This window comes from Durio zibethinus, chromosome 25 (genome assembly GCF_047325235.1).
Source record: "Durio zibethinus cultivar Kanyao isolate XHJ-2024 chromosome 25, ASM4732523v1, whole genome shotgun sequence".
Taxonomy (NCBI): Eukaryota; Viridiplantae; Streptophyta; class Magnoliopsida; order Malvales; family Malvaceae; genus Durio; species Durio zibethinus.
This window is the reverse complement of record NC_143186.1, coordinates 16,548,758-16,573,044: the sequence shown is the minus strand read 5'-3', so window position 1 is coordinate 16,573,044 and position 24,287 is coordinate 16,548,758. Positions and strand designations below refer to the sequence as shown.

Sequence of the window (24,287 nt, the reverse complement as noted above, 5' to 3'; positions counted from 1 at the left end):
TCTAGAGTTAAAGATTTTGAGTTCATAAATTGTAATTCAAAAAGATTAATAAAAAAAAAAAACTACATTATTAAGAAATAAACTATAAAAAATATATAAAAAATGTCCTTAAAAGGGTGAAAATGATAAGCATCGATCTTGGACATATCTAAAAATTATCTTATATTTTATGAATATATATAGTTCAATGCCTAAAAATCTAGGTCCCAATAAAATCCTATAATTCTTGTTCTGAAGCAAAGAACAATTCCAACATGACAAGGGGCAAAACCATATATTTGTGTCAAGTTATTGGCCACAAAATTCAGAGGAAAACTTCAAAATCTGCGTGTCTCCAATTTGTCATTCCATATACAAACAAGAATAAAAATTAATGAGGGTCTTGGAAATTTTGAATGGTTTATAAAATTTGCAGCAAAATTTTGGGATGCTGCTAATTATCTAGAACTAGAATCACTAACAAGGACGGATATTTTTAAGATGTAGTTATCCTCATGTAGGGCTTTTCATGGCCCCATTGACCCGTATTTGTTTGGATTTGCCTAGGGGCTTACATTGGCAGCTATAGATTAACTGGGCCCACCTAAATTTGCTTTGACCAATGGCAACCTTCTTTTGGGACCCACAATTCTTGATTCTAGTAATTGTTAAGACCTTCTAAATAAAATTTACAATAAGCTTAACATGTGAAAACCTTGATATATTTTTCTTAATTTTAAAATTTTAAAAAAATTTCTTAATTATTTTTTCTTTTTCTCTGGGTCAACTACGATTATAGTATTATTTTCTTAAATCTCAGCCAGCCTTTTTTATGTGGATCATATTGTCTCATCTTAAACCTACCCAATGGACCAGCCTCCACCCACACAAAAGTTATCCTCAACATAACACTCTATCATAGTAACTTACACTGTCACAAAAAGACCATCAATCACCGTCCAAACTAGAAAAGCTTAACCCAAAAATTAACTTTAAACCAAACATAAAAAATCGTCCAAAAACATTAATTCGAATCAATTTAGATTTTAGGTTTGAATTAATCAAAAATTTGAAGACTCAATTTCGAAGACATTTAATAATGATTGAATTGAAAATAACTTAAATCTGAAAATTAAAATTAAAATAATTTTCAATCAAAATAATTTAAATTTATTTAATCATTTAATACTAGAAAAATATAAAATAATTAGATTCAAGCCAAAAAAACCAAGCTTCAAAGGATTTTAACAAAAGAATATGAACTACTCGTGAGTCAAAGTTGAACCTATCCTTTTTGGCGTCTCTACTCAATCATTATGATCATCACCGTTCATAAGAAAAACCAAGAAAAGTCAAATGCACAAAACCATAAGCCTTACCACATTGAATTACCCCACCCAAAGACACACTCATTTAAGAAACGGCACTTTCCGATACTTGCAACGCTGGGGAAACTAGAAAAAACCATAACAAGTGGTTCTTAAAGTCTTATTAGGCGCCGAGTCATATCTCGGTAGACTCAACTCAATTCATTTTCTCCTACAAACTCAGCCATGGCGTCTCTTCACACGACGATATGTCCTCAAAGACTCCTTTCTCTATCAAAACCACGCAAACCCATTTCGAGACAGGTCTCAGTTTCCTCATTAACCACCTCAAAACTCCCGGAGAGCCTTAGTTTCTCGGGAACCAAACAGAAAAAGAATACCAACAAAAAGGCCAAGTCGGTGGTGGTGAACTCATTAGCTGAGGAGGTTGACGTGATACCGGTACAAAGTGAGGATGTTACTGATATGCAAGAAGGAGTTGTGGTGAGTCAGGTGGAGAGAGAAACAGAAGGAGGAGAGTTAGTGAGTCAAGTAGGTGGGTTTGGCAATGAAGGAAGGTTATCTTTTGAAGGATTTTCTTCTTCAGGTTCAGCTTCAGGGAGTGGATTTGGTGATGGAGAAGGAAATCAGGAGGAAATGGAGAAGCTTATAGATAGAACTATTAATGCTACTATTGCTCTTGCTGCTGGTACTTTTGCCATTACCAAGTTGCTTACCATTGATCATGATTATTGGCAGGTAAGGTTATGTTTATATTTAAAAATGAAAATTTTCTTTTGTAGTGTTTTTTATTATCGGATTGGTTTTATATACTCTTCCTTTCCAATTGTTTGTGAATTTTATGAAATTTGTCAAAATCCTACTATTTTCATGTTTGTAAAGCGCTCACTCCTTTCTCTTTCTTCCTTTTGCTCTTTTAGTTGCTGAAGAATGCAAAAGCTATTTACTTTTGGCTTTGCATTGGATTTGTTTTTCTTTTCCTCCTTTTTTTTTTTTTTTGAGATATTTTCTGACATGAACATGTGAAAGTTCCCCTTATTTCTTTAGCATGTATCTTGGCATTAAAGCAGTCAAAGTTCTTCTTTTTCTTATACAATTAGATAGTTTCATCCCGGTACTTGTTTGACTTTCAGGATCTTTTTTGTCAAATTTGAAATCACGTGATTAATCTAGATGTGCGCTGAGCTGTTGGGGCAGTATATAGCTGAATAGCTTGCTACAGCATCTTGTTTTTATAAGTTTATTTTAGTTATTCTAATTGGTACTTGCCATAACTTGTTTATTGCGGGCATGATTTGTTATGAGATGAACTGTGATAAATAAAAGGGAGAGATTTCTTGAAGAACAACTGGAATAATATTGTGTTGTAGCAAAAACCATAAGGTTTAGAATAGTGTATGCAGAGAGCAGCTAGAGCAAGCCTTTTCAAATGAATGGAGTGCAGAGGTAGAAGAATTTGTTGGACAACTGTTAGACGTGTTCAAAGCAAATTTCCAACAATAGGGTACTTAGAACCTGATTGTGATGGAAGTTGGGGATAATGGGGATGAAGATATGGCTAGAAGCAGTATGGCTAAGTTAATTAGAGAATATCTGCAAATATTGCTTATGGATGTTGTAGCTGCCTGAGAATCAGTGGTTAGAAACAATTTGTTTAGCTGTCTCCAACGGGTCAATAATCTAATTTCCATGGAAATGTGGGAACTTTAACTCATTTGCTAAAGTTTTGATGACTAGGATCTTTTGTTTGACAAAGAAGTACTGTTTGTAAATTTCCACATTCAAATCAAACAGATTTGTTTAATCTGTTCGATATGATTATGTACTGCATAGCATTGGTAAGTCATAATCAATTTGATTTGCAACCTATGAGAACCAATTTGTTGGCTTTGTCTTAGGGATGGACTCTTTATGAGATACTGAGATATGCACCTCAGCACAACTGGAGTGCTTATGAGGAAGCTTTGAAGACAAACCCCGTATTGGCAAAAATGCTTATTAGTGGCGTTGTCTATTCTCTAGGGGATTGGATTGCGCAGGTAAGTTTATGTTGTTAAAGAAATACCTTAAATGTTTTGTTTTTGGTCATAAATTTTATCTTAATTGCCTTTATTCTTTCAGTGCTTTGAAGGGAAGCCTCTCTTTGAGTTTGATCGTACACGAATGTTCAGATCTGGCATTGTTGGCTTTACTCTACATGGTTCCCTGTCTCATTACTATTACCAATTCTGTGAGGTAATCACTCTGCACTATGTATCTCTAAAATCGGGTTCATAGTAGAGATTTTTACATGATCTATTGAAGCAACTTACACTTTTTCCTCAGGAGCTTTTTCCTTTTCAAGACTGGTGGGTGGTTCCTGCAAAAGTAGCATTTGACCAAACTGTATGGGCAGCAGTTTGGAATAGCATTTACTTTACAGTTTTGGGATTTTTGCGCCTTGAATCTCCAATCAGTATTTTTAATGAATTGAAGGAAACATTCTGGCCTATGCTGACTGTAAGAGGACCTCCTATCCTTGCCATTTTATTCACTCTGTATTTGAACAATGTGGTGTTGGTTCATTTTTCTGTGGTGACAATAAAACAGAGAAATTAGTTTAAAAGAAAGACTTGATCTAACAGTGTTCTTGTACATGGTTGTTATGTAGGCTGGATGGAAGCTTTGGCCATTTGCTCATCTTGTCACTTATGGTGTTATCCCAGTAGAACAAAGGCTACTTTGGGTGGACTGTGTAGAACTTATTTGGGTGACGATTCTCTCAACGTAAGTATCTATAATATTGAATTATCAGATATTAGGCAATAGCATTGAGAAACACTCTTTCTACCAAGAAACTAGCTTATTGAAAAAAATCTTAGCTGATTGGCTGCATTTTCTAGTATGATTCTGAGATATATGATCACAAAGTTGATGCCATGCTAAAACATTTTATTAAGCTCAATCTTTTAGATTTTAGATATGCAAGTAATATGTGTTAGCATGCGTGTTATACCGGGGACCTGATACCTTTTTGTAGAGTACTGCACATCTGTCAGTCTGTCTGTATACATCACCTTTTTCTCTAGGAATTTTTTATTTGGAAAAATTGTAGCTACTTCAATGCATTTATACAAGCAGTCTTCAGTTATTAAATACTGCAATTCGTGCAGTTATAGCTGGGAATGACAACTCATAGCTAATTATTGCAGCAAGTGGGTGTGGGTAGGTTTATAGAATTCTTAACATATCCATTAAATCTGCTAGTCTGACACATTTACAAACTGATTTTATTTTTATGTCACATTGTTCTCATTTTAAAGTTTGGTCTTAGTTTTGTGGTTAATGTGTTTTTAACCTTTTGCTAGTTATTCGAATGAAAAATCGGAAGCAAGGATATCTGAGGCAGTGCCAGCAGAAGCAGATTCAAGTTTGCCTCCGGTTTGTCCATCTGAGGTAACTGATCAACTGCTGTTTGGGCTAGCAAGAGTTGCCTAGCATATAATGTCCCTTGATTTTCTATTATCTTTATATTTTCCCTTGTGCTTTTGCAGGAGTAAATAATGAGATAAGCTGAGATTTAATAGGAGGATGATTTCTGGAATTGACACATGAGAGCAGAACCCAATTCTGAGGTGCTTAATCACTTGCCAAGAGGACTGGTGAAATGAGGCTCGACAGGCTAGTCATCGTGCGTATTGCACAAAAAGGGAAATTGCAGGCATATCAGCGTATGCTATGTAATACCATCTTCTTTTGATTGTATGCATGAAACTACTTATACCTTTCGAGATAGCACGACCACAACTGTGAAAGTATCAAGGTATAGTGCTAGAAAATTTCTATACGACATAGAAATTTTCATGTATAAAAAGCATTTCTCCCATTATAAATAATTGTTTTCCATTGATAAATCCAAATAAATTTCCTTCACCAGAAATTCTGAAACGTCGCTAGGGAAACAACTGACGCTGGCCACCACATGTAAATTCTGGTCCCTGTGATTTTTTTCAGTTTTTGTTGTTGGACTCACTCTGTCACGGCAATGTTCCAATCCTTTGAAAAAGAGTCTGTGAGTTAAGGAATTGTCATATTCGGATCTGTAATGGAAGCATTTGCGATAGCTAGTCGCGCTTTGAACTCTTTCTCCTGGTTAACAAGCCTTGACAATGGAGTTCCGATTCCATTAACAATATGAGAACAGGTGGACTGGATGGAGGGAAATGACTCCGGGAAAACATATTTGACGCTAATATTTCAGTTTCTCCAAGCTTTATTTTAGAAAGAAAATTCTCATAGTGAGGCAATATAATCCGAACAACACATCCCTTTGAGCATGAAACACGCATGGTGAATGATAGAAATTCAAATAACATAAAGTGGACATGCTACGAAGCAAACATGCATGGAACTTTAAAAAAAAAAATGTGTAACGTATTCATTATCCTTTTCTTGCAAAACTGACTCATTTTTTTTATCCGATAAAATCGATTTGTTGAAGTGTGCAGCAAATCTCTACTTTTCTATCGGCAAAACCAATTTATTAAAGTGTGTAGTACTTACACTTTTGAGGTTCTCATGAGAAACATCTTGGTCACAATTGACCCACTCTACCTATCCCCATTGAAGCGCTAGATGTGAAGTCAAAAGTTCAAAATTAGCTTTGATACTACTTATCACAAGGTCGATAGCCTTTCCTCGCTTATTTGGTTGTGTAGCCTCATCCATATATACCCAAAAACCTTTCTGTTCTTATCGAATATGTGATTTGAACATCCTACTTACTCGAGCACTTGAGATAATTAAAATTTAAAACTTCTCTCACGAAACTGCCACCCCTTTCCCTTTTTCCTTTCGCACAATTCCCATTTAGTCAAAGATGATAATATCAAGAACAACCAGAGTCTTTGTTGGAGTAGTTATACATGATAAGTATGTAGAGCAAGTGAGCTACTCAATTTTGGGTAAATGCAAGTATTCTATGATAAAATTTTGACACTAAGGTTAAGATTTAAAAGTTCTAAAAATAATTTTTTAGTAAAAATCATCGAAAGGTCGTAGCTTTATCTACCCAATACCTTAGTTAACTATAACTACTCCACTTTCTTGCCTCTTTATATTAACCTTTGACAACTGTTTTTTTGTCCCAAATTTTTATCTTCATCTCTCTTTCTTCTTTTCAACATTATCAATGGCAACTCATTCCAACACGGTTCAATATGATCAAAACTATACTAAAGGTAGGCTTCTTATTTATTAGTTATTAATCTAGTTGATTTGATGATTAACATATTATAAAATTTAATATCAATATACTTTGATCTTGCTATAGCAATTAGTAATAGCGATGAACATGTTCAGGCTGTAACAACTCACCATTTTGGTCTCATGACATCAGATCCTCCTCCCTTGCCTACACCACCAAATCCTTCTGCAGCTCCAAAAATGGCAAATTATCCAACCAAAGAAGCTCAAAATCCTCCAGGGAAAACTAGCTCCAAAGGCGGTGGATTTTGGAGTGGATTGTAATCTCTCTCTCTCTCTCTCTTCTGGCAAATGAACTCACAAAAACCTATAAATTTGTCAAACAACTGGTTTAACTTGCTTTTTATTTTTCCTATATGCAGTTGTAGCGGCTTGTGTTGTTACTGCTGCCTTGACATTTGCTTTTGAGATGTGCAACAAATCCAGGAACCTACACCCTCTTGTCTTATTTGGTTTTAATCTATAGTGAAGTAGCTTGTTAACATAAGTTGTTGTCTTATTTGGTTTCAATATACAGTGAACTAGCTTGTTGACATAACTAAGTACATAGAACTTGTGATTAAACTCGAAGTTTAGTTCAATTGGTTAGTGTAACCATCTTTAAGCAATGGCATCTAATATATCTAATGTTCAATCTAACACATGCAATCCCTTTCTCTATCTCCAGATGATGGCCTACTTACAGCTTTAAGTTAATGGAAAGTGATACAATTGCAAACCTCTCCTCTATGTTGCTTTAATATTCTTAATCTTAGTAATTAGCATTGCTTTGTCTTTGTCTAATCCGCCATGGAATGAGAACAGATCACAGTTCACAAAGAAAAGCCGGCCTCTTGTTTCCAGCTCAGATATTAACGGATTCTAGACTCTTTTTGTGTGTTACTAAGATTAATTTTTCCTATAAATAGGAGTTTAATCCAGGAAGTTGCTCCACCAAGGAGCAGAACAGGTTCACAAGCTAAAAGCAAGAAAATAAAAGAAAAGTAACAACGAAAATGGCAAAGTCCAGCAACAAAATTGCCATGCTCACCAACTTTGTCTTGATCGTTGCTGTTTTGGTCATTGTATCCATGGCTGAAAGCCGAGAAATTGGGTGTCTCAAATTATAAACTGAAATCTCAATAATTAGAACAAAGTTTGAATATTCATTTATGTTTGGTATTAGAATTAATCAAATGTATAGAAATGTGCAGTTCTCAACGGAAAGAAAAGCGCCCCAACCTGTGACAAGGTCTACGGCGTAGTTGGTGGAGATACATACTTTGCTGTAACAAAGATGTTCAACTTGACCACTAAATTCTTCGAATCAGTCAACCCCAATCTCGAGTGTGATTCACTCTTTGTTGGTCAATGGCTCTGTATTGCTGGAAAAGCATAATCAAGCAGCTGATCAAACAAAGGGCGAAAAAAAATGATTGCTTTTAATTTTTCTTTTGGTCGTTTATCCATTGTTTCTTCAGCTCAAATCTATCAGGATTCGGGGGAAACAACTGGTATTATTATCAAAATGAAACGGTAAGCAATCGCATAAGTTTGGGATAGCCTCAAGTTGAGCATCTAATAAACACTGTTCTGTTTAAACTAATTCAAGCATGACACAAAAAACAGTGAGATCGTCGATGAAGATGTGGCAACATTTCATCATCAATCACTAAGACTTGTTCATAATTTTTTATTTCCAAACACAATGTTAAAAAAGGGGAATAAGAAGGTAGAGCAACAGCATTTCCTTAACTAGAATCCTTCCCTTTTCATGACAAAAAAACTTTCAAACATACAATCAAGGCTGCTGCCTACTTCTTTAATATGTGGCCAAACTCATGCCACCTTGGACATTCTCCTGCAATAATATAGTTTAATCTCATCACAAAACTTAAACAGAAAATTCTGATCATAAGGCAATAGAGTGATAGACTAAGAACACCAAATGCATTTTGCACAAATATAAAGTAACAAAAAGGAAATGTGAAGCAGAGATCCCACAAGTGCAGAAGTGAGGGGATTAAATTAAATAGTGACACCACAAAACAATTGAAAATCAGATGTTCAAAATGTAAATATTTGGGACCAGAAGAGACAAACAAGCCTACTGTGTCAAAGGTGCTTTCAGTACCAACCACAGTTTTTCCTTGAGTAGTTATCGTAAGTATTAGAAAAAGTAAGCCCATATACTCAGTGAAATTCTTAAGATACAATACAGACAAAAGTTTGCAGTCATTGGTTCTTAAATTAACCAAATAGCCAAACCCAAGGAAGCTAAAGAAGGAATATATGTTTTGTAAGGGTCACAAATTTCCACCAGCCTCCTATCATACCTAATCAAAGGTGTTTCCAGCACCAGCCATAGTCTTTGATTTGTTAGTTATTGCATGAATGGACTACAGAGCAAGTAAGCAGCTTGAAGCAGGTGCAGTTAAGTAATCTAGACTTGAATTTGACACAAGATTATTATCAAATGTTAACATGTATGCTAACATAAAAAGAACAAAACAGACAATTGTGATAGTAATAGCAAATACGCTTGCCTGTCTGTCTTGTCCTCCTCCCTTATTCAGGGAATGCATCACTTGTAAAACCATCATCGCTTGAATCATCAGTTGCTTCATCATCAGCAGCATATTCACTAAAATCATCAGTTGCTTCCTCAGTTGGATTTCTAGCATTACTTGCATTCTTCGCACCATTCTCACTCCTAGCATCATTTCCTTGGTTAAGTAATACCAGACTCTCCAGATAACTAAAAACATAACCATAATTGTATTTTCCCCGTACTCCCACATCCTTAGTTTTATTGAAGTCCAAGTTCTAATGATGCCAGCTTACCCTCGTTACGAGTCCTACCTATCAAATCCCCATTTTTCCTAAACCCCATAATCCTTAGTGTCCACTCCATTCCTTTACTTTCCAGCCTGAACAGCTTAATCCATGTCTTTATCGCACCATACTTTTTCAATACCCATATACGAGTATACTGCTGCCCAGGAAAAGGATATGCATCTTATAGCACTGCAATTGATGACGATTCACCATGTTCCATGATATACAACTTTGTCCTGTCTCGTAAATCACTCAAACTCTCTGGCAACATAATCTTCTTAAAATCCTCATTGCTCATATGAAAAGCCCAAAAGCAGAAACTTACGCCCACGCCCTAGATCATTCATTCTCTCACAAGCAATCCAATGAAGAACTCCACTAACAAAAACCACATCATTAGAATAAAAATCATATTTTGGTGGAGCTAATAGTTTCCAAGGATTCTTTTTAAGTGGGTAAAGCTCAACCTCAATGCACTTGTCAAAATTCTGCTTAGTAATTCTCAAAACTTTGTAATCATTTCTTCTGGAATCAAATCCAAATCCAATAGAAACATAACTTGGCATGAACCAAGTACGACAAAGACATGGATTTGGGAGTCTTATACATTTTGGGGGTTCTAAATAATGAAGTTGCTAGTGTAACGATACTCAGAATCCACTAAACAAAGCAATCCATTGCAAGAACCTACTAAAGAAGGTAGGCCATCAAATGGGAGGTACTGTAGCTGAGTGTACTCGCTGAACTCTTGGTCGTCAAATTGCAAAATGTTCTCCACTTCTCCATGTTCTTCAGGGAGGATAGTCATGACAACGAAGAGTTTGCTACTGCTGTTGTTTGAAGAGATTGTTGAGTTGCTGAGATGGGTTGAGATAAAAGATGGTTCTTTTATGACGGAGTGCCAGTTTTGGCAGACACACAGGCACCGCCCCAGAGACTTGGTGGGCAGTTTCTGAAAGATTTGGAGCAAGATTTCTTCTGGAAAATAGTATGAAATGTTAGCTTGTTTTGACATTTTTGGGCATATTACCCTATTGATCAACAAAAAACCTTTGAAGAAAATACTGAATCTCACTGGCTTCTGTTTTGTCCAAGTTTTTTCGTAGTGAAAACTGAAAAGTGAAAAACCGCAACCAGGAAACCTACGTGTTTGTGCCGAGTTTCGACGTGATGGGTTTACTGAAAATACAAAAGATAAGAACAATTAGAGAAAATGATAGGATGTATGGGTAAAAATAAAGTGTGTTTGTACGTTTATATTTTAACGCACAAATCAATAAAAATTGAAAAGGAAGCAAGAAGAAAAAAAAAAAAGTGAAATAAACTTAAGTCCATCGTAACACTTAGATCTTCATATTTTTAAATAAATTGTGAAAAAAAAAATAGGATCAAGGCTCAGTCAAAATAACATTGATCCTATCAAATCTACTTGGCAAATAATAAAAATATCCTTAATTATTTTTTGAGAGCTTAAAAAAAAAAACTATTCTAGGCTTTTGATCATGCCCCTAACACAACGGCTTGCGGCAAACCTGTCTAATCAAAGGGCATGTTCGGATTTTCAAAAGCTCTGGAAACATACGAAAAGAGGTGAAATAAGGGAATTACAAATTAGAGTTAGTTTTTGTCTCGTTCTCTATTTTTTTTAATTAATCTTTTGTACATATTTAAATGAATATGTATCGTTTTATTCATCAATTTAAAAATGACAAAAAATTACATTTAAATGACAAAATGCTATTTAAAAGAAAATTCTTCATTTTACTGATACTGAATTCTATGAAGTCCTTTCAGAGAAACAAAGCTGATCTCCAATATCTACCATAATCTCTTCATGAAACTTGTTGACAGATAGATCAATGCCTGTGAATATGGTTGACGTATACTTTGATTTCAAATCCAAATCCTGTCATTGCCAAGTCAACAGGAAAATTATAGATGTAATACTGGAATTCCATGTAGTGAAATAAACCATGAGCTTCATTGATGATTTTCATAGCCTTGAGATTTTTTTTTTTTTATTGAACTCGATGACCGGTAGTTTACCCCTGAAATCATTTTGGAGATGTGAACAAAAGAACTTTTCCTTTAAATCAATTTCCATTGATGGAGAAACATGTTTTGGCATCCCCAAATTTTTTTCTGTAAATTTCACAGCCAAAATGGCTGGATTTGGATTCATAAACACCTTCATCGAAAGTGCCTTTACCAGCAAATGTTTGAGCCAATCGATACTGAGCATTCATTTGCTATTGGCCTACCGATTATTCTTTTTATATGTTTTTCTTACCCTTCAATTTATATTATAAATATAAAATATTCATATTAATATAATTTTTTATTTTGATTTTTTTATTTAAAAATATGAAATAATTTAATTAATTTAATCTGATAAAAATATTATTTAGAATAATTTTTAATTATTTATTAACAAAAATTATTATTTGATCTTAAAATAATTTATTAATTATTATATATAATTTTTAATTTAATACTTTTTACAATTATTTTCTTTTTATACTACAATTTATTTCATTATTACTATTATTTTTATATCTAAATACATATTTTATTATTAATTTTAATCACAAATCTATCATAATTAATCTCATTTTTATCATTTTTTTTAAACTCACTAAAATTAATTTTATCTCCCAGCCAAATTAAGTCATTTTATCACCATCATTTTGGTCAAAAAGCAAATATAACTTTGCTTTAATGAAAATTTTTTTTATTCCTAATGTTCCCTCCTAATGAAGAAGCATTAGGATGTTTTTTTCAACCAACATTACACGTTTTAGATTCGTTGGCTGCACACCAAACTCCGATAGTCTAAGGACAAAAGGCAAAATGACTGTGGAATTTGTTTCGGATGCATTGATGCCGGAAGAAAAAAAAAAAAAAGAATTGCAGCAATTAAAAAAATTTCCATGTATATTACATGGTCAAAATGTGTAATAGATTCATGTACTTTTCGAATTTTAAAAATTTATTCTCTTAATTATAATTTAAAGAAATTTAATTTTTATAATATTATTTTTTAAAAATTTTAGTTTAATCGTTAACAATATTAAATTTTATTTGTTAAATGACTGACGTGATTACTAACATGATATTTTTATTGATTTTTAAAATTATTAATATTAACATATATTACAAATTCTAGTCACGTGAACTATTAAAAGTTTACGTCAAATATCTCAAATATATCTTAAACTTAATAATATCATAATATCATTAACAAAAATAATAACAATAAACTCCGAAAACAAAAGAAAAAAATCATTATCCCCAAATCTTCACTCATGAAAAAATCCCTAAATCTTTAAGCCTAATTAAAATCCCACTTGGAAATCGTTTTTAACCTAAATAAAAATGGAGAAATCGACTGATTAAACAATTCAACTAGTTCTCTATTGTTTTGTTACACTTATTCACACTTTTTCGAGCTTTCAAACAAGAACAGGTTAAACGATTCAACATTCCTCACTTATTTTCCTCATATTTTTTGCTTCTTCACACTTTAAGTACACTTTCATTTTATTTTATTGTTTCTTGAAATTTTCACAAAACTAAATAGGGATTTTTTTGAAAAACCCTAAACCCTTATTCATACATTAAATATACTAGGTTGATAGGTTCGGGTTACATTCTTAATAAATGTGTTTGTTGAATATTTAAACTTTTTTTTAGCAATAGTTGACTGTAGTGGTGTGGTCTTGTTGTTGTCTATTATGTATTGTCTAGTTTTATGGCATATTTGTCTAGTTGTATGGGCCATTGAATATAATTATTGCATAGTTAAATTACGTATTGGTGCATAGTTAAATTACATAAGTGTGGAACTTGCCAACAACATTGGTTTTTGTATAATAACATGTATGATTGTCTGGCATATAAAATGTGTATTGAATTATATATGTGTACCATTTGTTGCACATTAGTTGTTTGGTTAACTATAGACATATATTTGTTTATTTCATTTTGATATTGGGGTTTAGGGTTAGAATGATTTGGGAACCATGCCAAGCACAGTACCATAATGGGGTAAAATTCAAAAGAAGTCGTAATTCGATTAGATATGTAAATAGGTCAGTGATTGAATTTGATGAGGATCTAGATCGTATTTGTTATTGAACAATATTAGGAACTATTAAGAGTTTATGTTATGATTTGGGGCATAAAGTGAAAATTTACTTTGTGTAGTCTGGTAAAACATTAAAAACAGGCCTGAAGTTGTTAACAGAAGATGATAACATTTTAATAGATTTGGTTGCTCAATTAAAGATGGGTAGGCCTATAGATATTTATGTAGAACATTTGGATTCTTAATTTGACAGTGACATTCCAAATGCTTGCTTGAATTAATTCCAAATGATGTTAATGATAAGGTTGTTATCATTGGCAATAATAAACCTAATAGACAAGTAAGGCCTCATAAACCTATATTAGCTGATTTTCATAGTGATTAAAAAAAAAAGAAGTTAGATAAGGAAGGGGATAAAGTTAATGAAATTAATGATGCTAATAAAGTTACCATTGAAGGTTTAGGGTTTGTTGAGGGATTTAACAATGTGACTAATGAAGTTATTGTTGAGGGTTGAGGGTTTAGGGTCTGTTAAGGTATTTAATGCAGGTAAAGTGAATGTGAATGAAGTTATCATTGAGAGTTTAAGGTTTGTTGAGGGATTTAATGCAGGTGAAATCAATGTGAATGATGGCAATGTTAATGATGATTCTGTAGGTAATGATGAGTTGGAGAAAGCTAGGTAGAATGTTCGAGTTTATGTTGAGAAGAAAAAGGGTTTTGTGATGGTGAATCAAATGAGGAATTAGATGGTGAATCAAATGAGGAATTAGATGGTGAATCAAATGAGTGGTAAAGTTGTTAAAGGTAGAGTTGAATCTTTAATGCCAAACATTGAAATTAATAGGAACATGAGTGATTATTTTGATTCATTAGACCTTGTTAGTTACAATAACACTAGTGATGGGTCTGATGAAGAAAGTGTATAGATAGTATATTCTAGTAACACTTATTATAATCCTAGATTGCATTTTAAAAAATTTGAGCTTTGGCTTAGATTCGAGAATTTGAATTTATTTAAAGAAGTGCTTTGTGATTTTTTTACAAGAAAAGGGTTTGAATTCTAGTACAAAAAGAATGATAAAATCAGAGTTAGAGTTGTATGCAGTGCCAAAGGCTGTAATTGGACTATGCTTTACTTATGGTGCAGTACTTATAGTACATATTGTAAAAACATATGTGTTTAAACATTCATGCCTACCCATTTCAAAGAATAAAATGGTGACAGCCTTTGTTATTGCTATAAGGTTTGGTGAACAAACTAATTTAATGCCTTTAATGAAGCCTAGGCATTTGAGGGCATAGTTTAAGAAAGAATTATGGGTTACTGTGTCATATGATGTCTGTAAAGTAGCCAAGGGAGTTGTTCTTAAAAGAATGAAGGAAAAGTACAAAAAAAAATTTATGTCTCTAAATGATTATGTTAAGAAAGTGAATTCAACCAACTTAGGGAGCATCATTTTTTTGACATTTAAGAATTCAACCCTTGATTCTATGCCTTTATTTGACAAATTATATTTATGTTTTGGGGCTTTGAAGAAAGGGTTTATTAAGGGATGCAGGTACATTATTAGTCTTAATGGTTGTTTTCTTAAAGGGTTGGTTAAGGGTCAACTGCTTATGGCTATAAGGAGGGATGAAAACAGTCAAATGTTCTCAATTGCATAAACAGTGATGGAAAAGGAGACTATTGAAACTTGGACATGCTTTATACAATAACTTTGTGATGATTTAGTTATTAAAAATAGGCTTGGATGATTTGTGATAAGTGATATACAGAAAGTGATTTTTCTAATTGCTTTTTTATTTACTTTTTCATACTTGTTTACTTAACTGGTATAATTGTTGTGTTCTAATACATTAATTATTTTTGGTTTTTTTTAATATGGTAGGGATACATTGCCATATGTAAAGTAGAGAATGTGTGTTAGGTATATTTATGCTAGGTAAGGGAAGAGTCATAGAAGAAAATACTTAAAATTGTAGTTCTGGATATGTGCCAAGTCTCCTAACGAACTTGAGTTGAAAAAATAGTTAGAAATCATAACAGGCATTGAGGGAGGGTTTAGGGCAAAAGAAGAGTTACTAGAGAAATGGCTAGTGCAAGATTGGTGCCAAACTTTCTTTAATAACATCATTAAATGTGATGTCATTGATAACAATATGTATGAAATTTTTAATGGTGTCATTTTGAAAGCTAGCTGCAAGCCCATCATTAACATGCCAGAAGATATTAGGGTCTATATAATGAATAGATTGGTGCAAACAAAGGAGGGTGTTAGCAAATTAAAGACTAATTATGGCCTTATAATTATAGAAAAAGTTGAGAAGTTTAGGCAACTATTTAGAAAATGAGAGGTTGAAAGCAATGGCAATGGTAGGCATGAAGTACACTAGAAGAATGTAAAAACATTAGAGAGTGTGTGTTTCATTGTCCTGTTACAACACCATTCATATTCTTGTGGGAGATGGAACATAAGTGGAGTTTCATATCAGCATGCAATGGGTGTAACAATATATAAGGGATTAGATCCACTTAATTTTATAAGTTCATAGTTTATCATGGAAAAATATTTATGTGCTTACAAGCACATGTTGAACCTTGTTAGAGGTAAGCAATGTTAGCTCAAAAGCATCCATGGACTAGTTTTACATCTTTTAGTCAAAAAGATGCTAGGTAAACCAGCAAAGAAGAGAAAAAAAAATCTCTTGACAGAAAGAGTGAGACCAAATTATCAAGGTACAAAAAAAAATGACATGTGGATATTGCCATGGAAAAGGTCACCATAAGTTAGGATGTCTAAGGAGATCAAAATTTGTAGGAAAAATTTTCACACTTGTTTTGTTATTGAAAATCCTATTATACTAATTATTTTAAGTATGTGCAGGCTATTAATAATAAAAATGTAATATCAAAATCAACCATTATAGGTGACAACTAATCCTTCTCTATTTTTACTAATAGACATGTAAATGTATGCATTTTCTGACTTTGTTGCTATTGTTTAAGTTTCGATGTTGAAGTTTTAAGTTCTAATGTTGAAGTTGTGAAGTTCTGATGCTGCTATTGTTTGAGAACAATTTTGTTGAAGTTTTGATGTCATCAACTAACTAGTTTGTTAACCATACATGCCATTTTTTAGAGTTCACAAGCAAGGAAGAAGAAAGAAAAATCCTACTTGTCTGCTATGTGGATTGGTTTATACTAAAGCCTGGATTGTGGGATTTCGATATTCAATGTAAGTGATTATTGATTTTATTTAGTTTATACAATTTAGGTTGTTGAGACTAATAGTATGTGTCATAACGATCTTTCATCCAGAAGAACTCGATCATTAGACTTTGTAAAAATTTTCGGAGTCGTCACCAATCTTTTTATAGGGTGTGATTGGCCATCAAAAATATTTTTTTTTAATAAAAATCTTAAAATTAATTAAGATTTACTAAAAGAAGTTTAGGTATACGAAATCATGATTAGATCCAGGAATATGGTTACGAATGAAGAAAGTATTAGTACCTTTACATTGCCCGTTTGAAGAACGGTACCAATTAAACATATCATAAAAGAATTATTTTATTTTACTTTTTATTTTTATTTTATTTATTTATTTATAAAAGAATTATTACTAATAATAATATAAAATAACAATAATATCATAAAAAAAACATAAAAATCAACACAAAATAAATAAAATAAAAAATAAAAAAAATCTATGAAATGGGTTAGGTTGGTGAGCGGATCCTGCGCGGGTTGAGTGTAGGTCAGACGTTGAAAACATCGTCGTTTTGGAGTGTGCCTATAAAAGGCCTATTTCAATTTTTTTTTACTTTTTTTTCTTTCCTTTCTTTCTTTTGACCCTGGAGCTTTTTTATCTAAAAAACCCAGCCTCTTTTGCTGGTCGCCATGGAGCCTAGTTTTTGGCCAGTTGCTGTCATGTACCGATGGTCAAAAACTTCAATTGGCACTAAAAAATTCAAATCTTACCCAGATTTTGGCCAATTTTCCAGATTTTGGTCGTTGAAAAATTCAAAGGTCGCCTAAAAGTTTAAACTTTTCTAGAATTCGACGACGTAAAAAAATTTGTAAAAATTCTCAAAAATTTTCAAACCGATCTTTTTTGTTTTCTAAATACTCTTTCAAACCCATATTTTTTTAAAAAAAATCTTAAACCTCCTATATCGAAAATTTCATTCTTGGTGGTTTTTTATTAAAACTTTTTTGTTTGCTGTTGGTTCCTCTGTCAAAGAGGACTATGATTATTTTTTTTATTTTAATAGTGTTTCCTTCCCTTATTTTTCCTCTCAATTTTTTTTTTTTTTTTTGCAGAGATCGGCTTTGTTTATAGACCTTATGGGATTCAAATCCTAGATTTCCTAGGATCTTTTTTATGAAAAATTTTGTAGATCTGTTTAGTGCCTTTTGGTCATCAGATTTCATGCTGTCAAGTTAGGCAGTGTCAGGGAGAAAATATCACTTTAGCAACTTGATTTTAGCTGTCATAATTGAAACAAACAGATTTTTTTTTTACTTTTTTTCTTTTTTTTTTAGATTAATTAATTAATTAATTAATAACAATAATAATATTAATATAAACCAAATTACATAAGTCAAAATTGGTGTCTATAGCTACCTTTCTTTGTTTATTTTTTAGAATCAGGAGTAAATTAAAGACAAAAAGACATTAATTTTGTTCAGACAAATACATACAAAAGATGAAACGTTGAACATAAATTTTTTTTGAAAGAAAATTTGAAAGGCTCCTCTAAATAGAGGCTTGACAACTTTTGAAAATTTTAAAAAAGCTTTTTTAACTAGAAGCAATGAAACTTTAAATGTTAAAAGGCTTTTCTAACCAGAGATAACGAACTTTAAATTTAAAAAGCTCTTCTCACCAGAGGCAACAAACTTTAAATTTAAAATTCTCTTTTAACTAAAGGCAATAAATTTTAAATATTAAAATGTGCCTTTAACCAAAGGCAACAAAATTTAAATGTTAAAATGCTCCTTTAACCAAGGGCAACAAACTTTAAATGTTAAAAGTCTCCTCTGACCAAAGACATTGAACTTTAAATAGTTATTTTAACCAAAGGCAACAAACTTTAAATTAAAAATCTGAGAGGACTTATAGATTATGTCATTTGGTCTTATAAATCATGCCTAATTTTGATAGAGTCCTCTGACTAGAAGTTCTTAAAATTAAAAAGCTCCTCTGACCAAAGGCTATAAAACTTTAAATGTTAAAGGGCTTTTCTGACGAGAGGTAATGAACTTTAAATTCAAAATACTCCTTTAACCAAAGGCAACAAACTTTAAATGTTAAAAAGCTCTTCTGACCACATGTAACAAACTTTAAATTCAAAAGGTTGAGAGACAATGGTATTTGAAAGATTTTTCTAAATAAAGGGTTCACATCTCTCTTTTTCTTTACTTTTTCTTTTGTTGGTCCTATATTGTTTTAAACCCATATATTTGTTGTATCACATATGTGCGTGAATAACAGTTTCATGTTTTTTCAATGCCATGCAATGAATGATGATCATGATGCAAATGCACTTATTATGCAAATAAAGAGACCATCTTTTTTTTTTTCATTTTCTTTTAATCCTCAAAATTTCTCAAAGTTTGTTTCCTTTCTTCTTCTCTTGAATCCCATGCATTCCAACAGTTGATTAAGTTCAGATAAAAAAAATTTCTTTATATTTCCCATATTCAATGACAACCACTTTTATGACTTATAGGCCACCATTCTTATTGACATTTGTTTCTTACTGTTTTGCTTATCATTTTAAATCTCATTCAAAATAATGTATGTCTTTTATGGTCATTATTATTCCTTCATCATTTTTTGAATTTTACGACAATTATAACACATTACACATTTATCTTTTTTTTAATGGGAGAGACAAAAGAAGGATAAACAAAAAGGTATTTTATTTCGATAAAACAAAAAAGTGTTTCACGCATTATCCAAAAAGATATTATAAGGAAAACAAGTAATCACATAACAAATATTCAGATCATCATGAACTAATTCATCATGGATTTTTTTTTAAAAAACTCTTGATTGATGCTATTGACTTTTCAAAAATGTAATAGACCAAACTAGCCCACAACCAATGAAATCTTCTTGCACATATTAAGAATTGGTCTACTATATTCACTACCCTTTTTTTTTATATCTAAATTGCCCTTTTAGGTTTTTAACTTAGATATCTTCTTAGTTCATTTTACTTTTTTTATCTTTTTTTTAAGCATAGTACTTTTTTACTGCATCAACATTGACTGGATTTAACAGATCATCTCTATCCATTCTTGCCAGAATTAATGTCTCTTTAGAAAAAGCTTTCTTCACCACATATGGGCTTTCTCAATTAGGACTCTATTTTCTTCGAAGATCTTGTTGGTTAGAAAGAATCTTCTTCAATACTAATTTTTTCTCTCGAAATTATCATAGGTGAACTTTTTATCATGAGCTTACATCATTCTTATTTGATACAGTTGGCCATGACAAAGTGTAGCTAATCTTTTTTCTTTAATGAGATTTAATTATTCATATCGAGCGTGAACCCACTCAACTTCTTCTAACTCAACTTTCATGAGAACAAGCAAGAAAGGAATTTCAATTTCAATGGGCAATATTACCTCCATTCCATATACCAATGAAAATGGTGTAGCTCTTGTAGATGTACAAATCGAAGTTCAATAAGCATGCAATACAAATGGTAGCTTTTCATGCCAATCTTTATACACATCTGTCATTTTCTCAACAATTCTCTTTATGTTCTTATTGGCCATTTCAATTGCCCTATTCATCTTTGGACAATAAGGCATTGATTTGTGGTGTTTGATTTTGAACTAAACACAACCTTACTCATAATTTTATTATTCAAATTAATAGCATTATCCAAAATGATCCTTTTTGAAAGGTCATATTGATATGTCTTTTTTTTGATAAACTTGTAAACCATCATTCTTGTCACATTAGTGTATGAAGTTGCCTTTATCCATTTTGTGAAGTAGTCAATTACCACTAAGATGAATCGATGTCCATTTAAAACTTTTGGCATAATGGTCCTATCGTGTCTATTCACATAGAGAAAGGTCAAGGTGTTGACATAACATGTAAGAACGTTAGAGGAACTTGAATCTTATTTGCATAAATTTGACATTTATGACATTTTTTAGAATAGTCAATGCAGTCTGTTTTCATTATCAGCCAATATTATCCTGTTCTTATTATTTGCTTGGTCATCATATGACTATTTGTATGAGTTCCACAACATCTCCATGGATTTTTTTAAGCAACTTTTTAATTTTAATAGCGTTCACACATCTCAATAGTATTTGGTTTTGACCTTTTTTATATAAAATTTTTTATATATAGAAAGAAACTTATTGCCAATCTTTTTAAAGTTCTCTTATCATTCTCTAATATGTACTCTGAGTATTGTTAATACTTAACATATTGTAATATGTCAAAATACCATGATTTTTCATCAACTCTTTCTTCAATATTTGAACAGTGAGTTGGTTTCTCTCGTAAGCTCAATTTGATGGGTTGGATTGCAGCATTTTCATTTAACTTGAACATTATTGCCAATATAGCCAAAGCATCAGCCATCTAATTCTCTTATCGGGGTAAATGATGAAACCAAATATTCTCAAATTCTTTGATCAATTTTGATATGTACTTTTGGCATAAAACCAACTTTTAGTCTCTGATTTCCCATTCTCATCGTAATCGGTATATGACCAAGGCAGTTCATAAACTTTTAATGTATGGCTCTTCCTTTCAAGAGCCACTTGAAAACCTATAACACATGCTTCATATTCTACCACATTATTTATACAATTAAAACTTAGTTATGCAGTGATTGTGTAGTAATCTCCTTCTAAAGATATCAAAACTACTCCTATATCATACCTTAAAGCATTTGATGCATCATCAAAATACATTTTTTATATATCTTTATTATACTCTTCTTTATCTATGTGCAGTACAGGCATTAAGTCTTAATCTAAAAAATCAAATATTATAGGCACATAATCTTCGTGAGCATATTTTATAAGAAATTTAGCAATAACACTTCTTTTAATTGCCTTTTAAGACACATATATGATGTCATATTCAAAAAGTAACACTTACCATTTTACTATTTTTGACAATGAAGGCTTTTCAAAGATGTACTTGACTAGATCTAGTTTTACAGTGAGTCAAATGGTATGATACAACATATATTGTCTGAGCCAACAAGCCATCTAAGCTAATGCACAACACATCTTTTCCAATGGTAAATACTTGGACTCGTAATTATAAAACTTTTTGCTCATGTGGTAAATGGCTTGTTTTTTTCTTTTTGTTTTATCATGTTGCCCCAAAACACATCCCATTGATTTTTCATACACCGCCAAATATAAAATAAGAGGTTTTTCAAGGATAGGTGGTATTAATACTAATGGGTTTGATAAGCATTCTTTAACTTTTTCAAATGCCATTTGACAATTTTCATCCCATTCTCTTGACCCATGTTTATGAAAAATCTTGAATATGGGATCATATTTGGCTGTAAGTTGGAAAATGAAATGAGTAATATAATTCAATCTCTTTAAAAATTTCTTACTTCTTTTTACGTGCACGGAGGTGGTAACTTTTGGATGGCACATATCTTATCTGGATCCACCTCTATTCCTCTTTTACTAGTAATAAATCCTAGTAATTTTTTTAAGATTGTACCAACAATGCATTTAGCTGGATTGAGCTTGAGCTGAAATTTTCTTAATCTCTTAAATAACTTTTTGAGATTAGTCACATGATTTTTTTCTTCACGAGATTTGGCAATCTTGTCATTTACATACACTTCTATTTTTTTATGTATCATATCATGGAATAGAGTTACCATAGCTCTTTAATAAGTTACCACAACATTTTTCAAATCGAAAGGCATGACTTTATAGTAAAATGTTTCTCATATTGTCACAAAAGTAGTCTTTTCCATATCTTATTATGCCATTTTAATTTGATTGTAGCCTGAAAATCCATCCATGAATGAAAACTGAGTGTTTAGTTGTATTGTCCACTAAAGTGTCAATGTGAGGCAATGAAAAATTATCTTTTAGACTTGCTCTATTTAGATCTCGATAATTAACGCACATTTTCACTTTGCCATCTTTCTTAGGTACTGAGACTATATTCGTCACCCATTCAGGATACTTAACCACTTCTAAAAATCTTGTATCAAATTACTTTTTCACTTCTTCTTTTATTTTTAACAATATTTCAAGTTTCATCATTCTCAGCTCTGTTTCATTGGTTTGCACTTAGGTTTCAGAGGTAACTTATGCATTACAATTTTAGTATCCAATCCTAGCATATCTTGATACGATCAAGCAAATACATCTACATATTCATATAGTAACTTTATCAACTTTTGCTTTATTGGTGATGACATCGAAGTACCAATCTTAATCTTTTTTTAGTTTCTTCATCCCCCAAATTGATAACTTCAATGGCTTCTTGATGAGGCATGATTTGTTTCTCTTCTTATTCTATTAATCTCAATAATTCTAGAGATATTGCATGGTTTTCCACATTCTCTTCATCATTGAGTTCACCAATATAAATAGAAGTTTCAAAATCAAATCCTAAAATATTGTCATGATGATTTTCACATTCATTATTCGGATACTTGAAAATAAGTGAAATGGATAAAATGCAAAGGGATGTATAGTAATGCAAGGAATTAAAATAAAAAGAGCCAAAAAAATGGATAAATTTGTTATGCTTATCATTTATTCAATTGAAAATGAAAAAACAACACACTTAAGACATTTAATGCTTTTAACAAAAGTGTTTAGATTAAGTTCAACACATTACTTTAAAAAAATTTAAAAATAATAAGCAACTTCTCAACATGCCAAATTTTCAATTATGGACTAGAAACAGTAAGATAAACTCATGAACATCTTGGATCTTTGTTCTCCTTTTCTTCACCTACCATTTGTATTAAAAATTTAGTAAAGATATCTTTCAATGATGGTGTAAACCCCTTCTTTATGTTTTTTGTTACATCTGGATAGATATAGCCAGTTGAGATGAAAGTCTCATAGAAGGGAAAAAAAGATAAGCTTTCAGTTGCTACCTTTAGCCCCATAAAATAAGCCAACCTTTTTTTTTTCCTCTATGAATTCCATTCTTCCTTTTTGAGTTGGTTTATACCCCAAACCAAATCGATCATCTTTCTTAAGTATCATCCATTGTCATTGTATCCCTTGTAAGTTAGAGTATACTTGTTACTTTTTTAAGGGCCATTTGAAAGCTTTGGATAGACATGGAATAGGCACTTTTGATCCTTCATCCATATAAGTTACATTAACAAATTCAAAGGATTTAAAAGAACAATATGAGGCTTTCTCAATTACTTCAACATATAATGCAATAAAAGGTTTAGTCACCAATATATCTTCTTCACTAGCGACAATGACTACTTTTCATCAATTATGAATTTCACCTTTTGATGCAGAGTGGAATGAACAGCTCCTATCATGTGAATCCATGGTTTTTCTAAAAGATAGCTATAAAAAGAAGTGATATCCATGAGTTGGAAGACTATATCAAAAGTACATGGTCTAATTTGGATTGGTAGCTTAATATCACTTATCACTTCACAATAAGTTTCATCAAAAGTCCTCATTATCATTTGACTCGTCTTCATGTAAGACATATAAACTGGCAATCTAGATAGTGTAGTCATAGGTATAACATTCAAAGAAGATCCATTTTTAATGAGCATCTTTATTAGTGTATGATCTTTGTATCTTGTAGAGATATGCA

At 31.9% G+C, this 24,287-nt stretch overlaps 1 protein-coding gene and 1 long non-coding RNA gene across 2 annotated transcripts; one reads left to right on the top strand and one right to left on the bottom strand.

Moving 5' to 3' along the window:
* The first annotated feature begins 1,417 nt into the window (after positions 1 to 1,417).
* LOC111275798 (Peroxisomal membrane 22 kDa (Mpv17/PMP22) family protein) lies at positions 1,418 to 5,192 on the top strand. The gene is made up of 7 exons (XM_022861308.2): positions 1,418 to 2,045; positions 3,206 to 3,346; positions 3,429 to 3,542; positions 3,633 to 3,806; positions 3,958 to 4,073; positions 4,655 to 4,742; positions 4,841 to 5,192. Exons 1-7 carry the CDS (start codon positions 1,533 to 1,535, stop codon positions 4,844 to 4,846), a joined length of 1,152 nt encoding a protein of 383 aa, XP_022717043.2. The 5' UTR covers positions 1,418 to 1,532; the 3' UTR covers positions 4,847 to 5,192.
* A 179-nt stretch (positions 5,193 to 5,371) lies between these two features.
* LOC149511696 (uncharacterized) lies at positions 5,372 to 9,660 on the bottom strand. The gene is made up of 2 exons (XR_016333617.1): positions 9,077 to 9,660; positions 5,372 to 8,391 (listed from the first exon to the last, which is right to left on the bottom strand). It is a non-coding gene; the product is annotated as an uncharacterized LOC149511696 (long non-coding RNA).
* Between the last annotated feature and the right edge of the window lie 14,627 nt (positions 9,661 to 24,287).

Coding starts and splice junctions, on each gene's coding strand:
- LOC111275798 (XM_022861308.2), top strand. CDS start 1,533: ATGGCGTCTCTTCACACGACGATATGTCCTCAAAGACTCCTTTCTCTA. Junction 3,543..3,632: donor ACTATTACCAATTCTGTGAG/GTAATCACTCTG, acceptor CTTTTTCCTCAG/GAGCTTTTTCCTTTTCAAGA. Junction 3,807..3,957: donor CATTCTGGCCTATGCTGACT/GTAAGAGGACCT, acceptor GTTGTTATGTAG/GCTGGATGGAAGCTTTGGCC.